A 6,056-nucleotide genomic window follows, 5' to 3' on the forward strand; every position below is an offset into this window, starting at 1 on the left:
TTCTATGTTCTTCATCAAACATATGCGAACAGGAAACGTAATACAAGATGAATGTTCGCTTTCAGGTCTTTAATAATTGTATATGTTTATTTCAAGCACTTTTTGCCTGATGACTGTTTGCAAGAGGAAACGAATACCTTAGTGCATGTATTACATTCCAATCCTGGAAGTGATGACTTTTCAATAAGCAGTAAAAGCAAAGGATACCTTATTGTGCCTTTGTGTAGATTTTTTTCTTGACTTTAGTAATAAGAATTTGTCTTATACATCACCATAAAGATTATGTTATATATGTGCATAAATACATAAATACTAGCATGGAAAGGCTGAATAAGACAGCAATAGACGGATTCATCCTTTTGGGTATCACTGATCTCCCTGAACTTCAAATATTCCTTTTCATCCTATTCCTCATGTTCTACTTGTTCAATTTATTAGGGAATCTCAGCATTGTCGCTCTGATTATTCTTGACCAATCTCTTCACAAACCGATGTACTTATTCTTGGGCAATCTTTCGGTTTTGGACATCTTCTACTCAACGACTACAGTCCCCAAGATGTTATCTGGCTTACTGATAGGAGACAAGAGAATATCAAGATTTGGCTGTATAGCCCAACTCCACTTCTATCACTTCTTGGGGAGCACAGAGGCCCTTCTTTTAACCTCTATGTCTTACGATAGATATGTGGCCATTTGTAATCCTCTGCGATACAATGTCTTAATGGCAAGAAATGTTTGTATCCAGTTGGCTTTCAGCAATTGGTTTGTTGGATTTTTATATTCATTGTCACAAACAATTATAACCTTCAGGTTGCCTTTTTGTAACACAAAGCAGGTCACTCATTTTTATTGTGATATTAAGCCTGTACTAAAGCTGTCCTGTACAAATACCTATCAAAGTGAGATTTTAGTGTCAACAATTTTTGCACTTGTTGCTGTCAGTACGTTTTCACTTATCATTATGTCCTACATGTTAATTGGAACCCATCTCCTGAACATTCGATCCATCCATGAGAGATGGAAAGCCTTCTCCACTTGTACTTCTCACATCACCGTTGTGGCTTTGTATATTGGGACAGCACTGTGTACATACCTGGGGCCAATCACACAAAACTCCCTAGAACAAGATAGATTTAGTGCTATACTGGTGACAGTTATTACCCCAGCTTTAAATCCTCTTATTTATACACTAAGAAACAAAGAGGTGAAGGGGTCTCTTAAAAAGATTTTTGGGGGGAAATGAGAATTGCTCAAACTTATTGTACAATTGGAAATTAAATTTCTATATGGTATTATGGAAATTGTGTTCATTAAAATCATTTCATGTCTACTTTAATTAAATGTTCACACTTACATAAAATAGACACATTTGTGCATAATTTGAAGGAGTTTTCAGTTCATTTGTAGCATATTGTCTCAGTTGTGGCCCCTGAAACAACTCTTCTTCAGGTGCTAAGTATGTTCCCACTCTGCTTAGACCATATACATCATCCATGTTTCTCACTATGAGAATCCATCATTGTTGTCCATTGAGATGGGTAAAGAATGCCTGGAGGTTAACCATTAAAGGACAATACCGTTACGTACCACCTTTGGCCAGAAGTTGCCTAGTGGGTCCAAATTGACAGGAGTAAATGCAGTATTTCTCAGTGCTTGATTTTGGATAAGATGTCATCTAATAGCAAAAATTAAAGTAACAGTATATTTTAAAACAGTACAAAACTATCTTTAAGGGATCAGATGCACAATTTTGTCTTTTAGATATATGATATGCTTACCCTCTAACTGTTTGATTAAGAATTGTATTACTATCTTTGTAGTGTATGATTAGAGGGGGATTAATTCAAGAAAGTGATCACATGGTTCTGTGACATTACTTAACCAGCAGACAGAGGCTGTACCAGCCTGGAAGGCTGTATTTGCCAGTGTCTATGTATGTAGCCAGTGTGTATTTTTCTAAGTGTGGATTTGTTACAAGTGTATTAACAGCAATTATATAGAGTTACACAAGAGTTACACAAAGAGGAGAATAGGAGGGGAGCATTCTATCTGGAAACACAGATACACGAAGATAACATTCAACAACCATCTGTGAGCCGTGATATCCTCCACCTCATGTACCTGCCTTGTGCAATGTCTGGACACTCCCTGCTGATCTGTTTCTCAACCCTAATTCTTACAGCAGCAGTTTTATTGTGACTTGTTGGTTTCACTAATATGCTTAATGGTTGATGTGTTTCTTTCTAAATGTTCTTACACCTACTAAAATTATCTTACCACTATAAATAATAACACAAGACACTTGTATGGCAAAATGAAAGGTCAGAAATGTATTGAGAAATGAAATATATGTAAATTGTGGCAAATATAAGCAGACCAATCAGCCTTAGACCACACCACAAGCTGTAAACTTTGAACCAAATATTGGGACACTACCAGGCGTTAGAGGCCAAATCTACCCCATTTGGCTCATCAGCTGAAGCCCGCCCTCCAAAGCAGAGCCCCATAACCCCAAAGGTGTATTCTCACTAATTGCCCAATCCCTTTTAGGGGAGAGTGCCTAACATGCCACTCAAATGTGTCCAAATGGCATCTGATTGGACTGCTTTCCACCACAGCTAGGTTCCTACATGTCAGGAACCTAAGCCCACCACCAACTGACCTCTCACAGCCAAACAAGAGAATGAAAAAATAGCTCAAGAAAAGACGATGCTCCCAAATCCCAAATCCAACAAGTGCACACCATCTGCTTTATAGAACTGCGTGAAACAGTCCTTGGTTTAGGAATAACTGATAACTTCACCATCGAGATCCATGAATATTTTCCTCCTTGTCCTATTAACTTTTGACCAAGCCTTTTCAATACAAGCTGGTTTATCAGCTCTCTCCCATTAATTCTAGGGATGATATCTGACCAAATTAAGTGTACTGCTGGCCAATGTGATTTAATGACCTCAACATCTGCTTTAATATGTGCAATGAGGTCCAAACCTTTCAACGTACCCAAGTCCCCCCCCCCCCAAATTAATTATCAGAATGTCTGGGCGGCCAAACTTACCTTGCTATCAAAAACAATCTTTAAAAATAACGTCCAACGTAGTCTTCTAAAGCTTAACCATTTGACTAAATTAGCACAGGGAAAAATACTCGAGTCACGAGCGGGGGCCACTTTTACTGGCCCAAAATACAGATGAATAGTCAACCATCCAAAACATCCCACTGAGAACCTGTAACACGGAGCGAGAGTAGACATAAACAACAACCAATACGAAAAACACATAAACAGTTAGCTAACACAGCGACAGTCCCGTGCAACGCAGGATGACCCATTCGAAAAAGCGAAAACCTTGGGATAACAATCAGATCCCCATTAGGGGAAAAATAATGGAAAATCCCTCCGTGCCTCCTTTCAATAAGACAAGCGACATACATTTTTTGCAAGGCCTTCCATATCGGATTTATAATCTGCCAGACAAAATCAGGGCATGGAACACCAACATCCAGGGGTGGGCTGGCCCGGGGGGCAGGAGGGGCAGATGGCACCCGGGCCGGACAGAAGAAAAGTATTTTGGGACGCCTGGTGGTCCAGTGGTAATGCGATGGAGACAGCCTTTGCAGTCTGTGCAGGGGCTGTCACATCACGTAGTACTCACAGCAGCCGCATCATTCATTCACAGAATATTGTACTACAGCTTGTAGTACAATATTCTGTGAATGGCTGATGCCCCCGCAGTGAGTACTCTGCGATGTGACAGCCCCTGCACAGACTGCAAAGGCTGTCTCCATCGCATCTCGGTGCAGCTTCAGATCACTGTGTCATGTGACCTCCATGGTCACATGGTACACAGTGTAGGCGGGGCTGATGGAGTTCTGTGCTGGAGCTGCAGCATGTCTGTCTATGCCTGGAGTCAAAGGTAAGAGGTACTGTGATGGGGGAGCTAGTGTGTGTGAAGAGGGGGGAGAGGTGGACATGTGTGACTAAAGGTGCTGGGGGCAGAGGGGGGGCATGTGTGGCTATAGGTGCTGGGACAGAGAGGAGACATGTATGACTAAAGGTGCTGGGGGCAGAGGGGGGCATGTGTGACTAAAGGTGCTTGGGCCAGACTGGGGCATGTGTGACTAAAGGTGCTGGGGGCACACTGGGGCATGTGTGACTAAAGGTGCTGGGGGAAAAGGGGGGGCATGTGTGACTAAAGGTGCTGGGGGCAGACTAGGGCATGTGTGACTAAAGGTGCGGGGGGCAGACTGGGGCATGTGTGACTAAAGGTGCTGGGGGCAGAGGGGGGGCATGTGTGGCTATAGGTGCTGGGGCAGACTGGGGCATGTGTGACTAAAGGTGCTGGGGGCAGACTGGGGCATGTGTGACTAAAGGTGCTGGGGCAGACTGGGGCATGTGTGACTAAAGGCACTGGGGGCAGACTGGAGCATGTGTGACTAAAGGTGCTGGGGGCAGAGGGGGGGCATGTGTGATTAAAGGTGCTGGGGGCAGACTGGGGCAGTGTCGGACTGGGGTATGAAGGGCCCACCAGGGGAATGCAGTGATAGGGGCCCACTACGTTGGGGTGTGGCCAACAGTAAGAGTGGGTGTGGCCAGTCAAGGGGGTGTGGTCAGCCCAAGGAGGACAACTTATAGCACTATAGTGTGGTCCTTAAAGAACAAAGTGTACATTGCAAATTAGACGAGTTTCACATATATCATGTACACAAAACTATAGACAAATTGTTTATCAATCAATAAATAACCTTTATTAATAGTAATAAACATATGTATGAATACAAAAATATAAATTAGAACTAGAAAATTAGAAAATTTAAACAAAACTATTTAGTGTAACACTGAGAACATCTGACACAACAACGCAATAAAATATAAATAACATTCCTTAATATTCCAACATCACACAGTAGTGATTTTCCAATCACTTAACGTAAACATGTTTAGAATGTGTTTATCACAGACAGTGCAATATACCCGCATATATAACCTCCTTCATTTTTTGGAGTGGTATTGTTAAAGTTTAAGACTTTTAATTTTAACACAACAACAATTTAGTGTAACACTGAGAACATCTGACACAACAACGCAATAAAATATAAATAACATTCCTTAATATTCCAACATCACACAGTAGTGATTTTCCAATCACTTAACGTAAACATGTTTAGAATGTGTTTATCACAGACAGTGCAATATACCCGCATATATAACCTCCTTCATTTTTTGGAGTGGTATTGTTAAAGTTTAAGACTTTTAATTTTAACACAACAACAATTTAGTGTAACACTGAGAACATCTGACACAACAACGCAATAAAATATAAATAACATTCCTTAATATTCCAACATCACACAGTAGTGATTTTCCAATCACTTAACGTAAACATGTTTAGAATGTGTTTATCACAGACAGTGCAATATACCCGCATATATAACCTCCTTCATTTTTTGGAGTGGTATTGTTAAAGTTTAAGACTTTTAATTTTAACACAACAACAATTTAGTGTAACACTGAGAACATCTGACACAACAACGCAATAAAATATAAATAACATTCCTTAATATTTCAACACCACACAGTAGTGATTTTCCAATCACTTAACGTAAACATGTTTAGAATGTGTTTATCACAGACAGTGCAATATACCCGCATATATAACCTCCTTCATTTTTTTGGAGTGGTATTGAAGAAGCATTATCATTAACAGCAATTAAGCTGTTACAGAAGCAATCTTTGTAAAAGAGAAGATGAATGTGCAAATGTATCAATTATGTCATCAAATATGAAATTTCCAACAATATCCCTTTCTATATTGAGAAGCAGAAATGATTCTAACAATTCTTGGCCAATCATTGATCTCAATCTATTTTTTACAATTTTAAGCTTTGAAAAAACTCTTTCGCAAGATACCTGAGTACAAGCTAATGTAAGAAGAGTTTTGTACACAGCAAACAGATTGGTATATGCAGCAGAGTGTAAATTGTGATCATATAGGAGCCGGTAGCAGCAGGTCAGGCAGTTTTCACAGGCTCTCATTTTTATATGACTGGACATTGT

At 40.3% G+C, this 6,056-nt stretch overlaps 1 protein-coding gene across 1 annotated transcript; it reads left to right on the top strand.

Annotated features, from left to right (window-relative positions):
* Window positions 1-317: 317 nt before the first annotated feature.
* Window positions 318-1,244, top strand: LOC142108346 (olfactory receptor 12D1-like). Its single transcript, XM_075191975.1, has one exon. The coding sequence runs from the start codon at window positions 318-320 to the stop codon at window positions 1,242-1,244; it is 927 nt and encodes a 308-aa protein (XP_075048076.1).
* Window positions 1,245-6,056: the final 4,812 nt, after the last annotated feature.

The sequence above is a fragment of the Mixophyes fleayi genome, chromosome 12 (genome assembly GCF_038048845.1).
Source record: "Mixophyes fleayi isolate aMixFle1 chromosome 12, aMixFle1.hap1, whole genome shotgun sequence".
Classification (NCBI taxonomy): domain Eukaryota; kingdom Metazoa; phylum Chordata; class Amphibia; order Anura; family Limnodynastidae; genus Mixophyes; species Mixophyes fleayi.

What these genes read in the sequence shown, in the direction of transcription:
- LOC142108346 (XM_075191975.1), top strand. Translation starts at nt 318, where the DNA reads ATGGAAAGGCTGAATAAGACAGCAATAGACGGATTCATCCTTTTGGGT.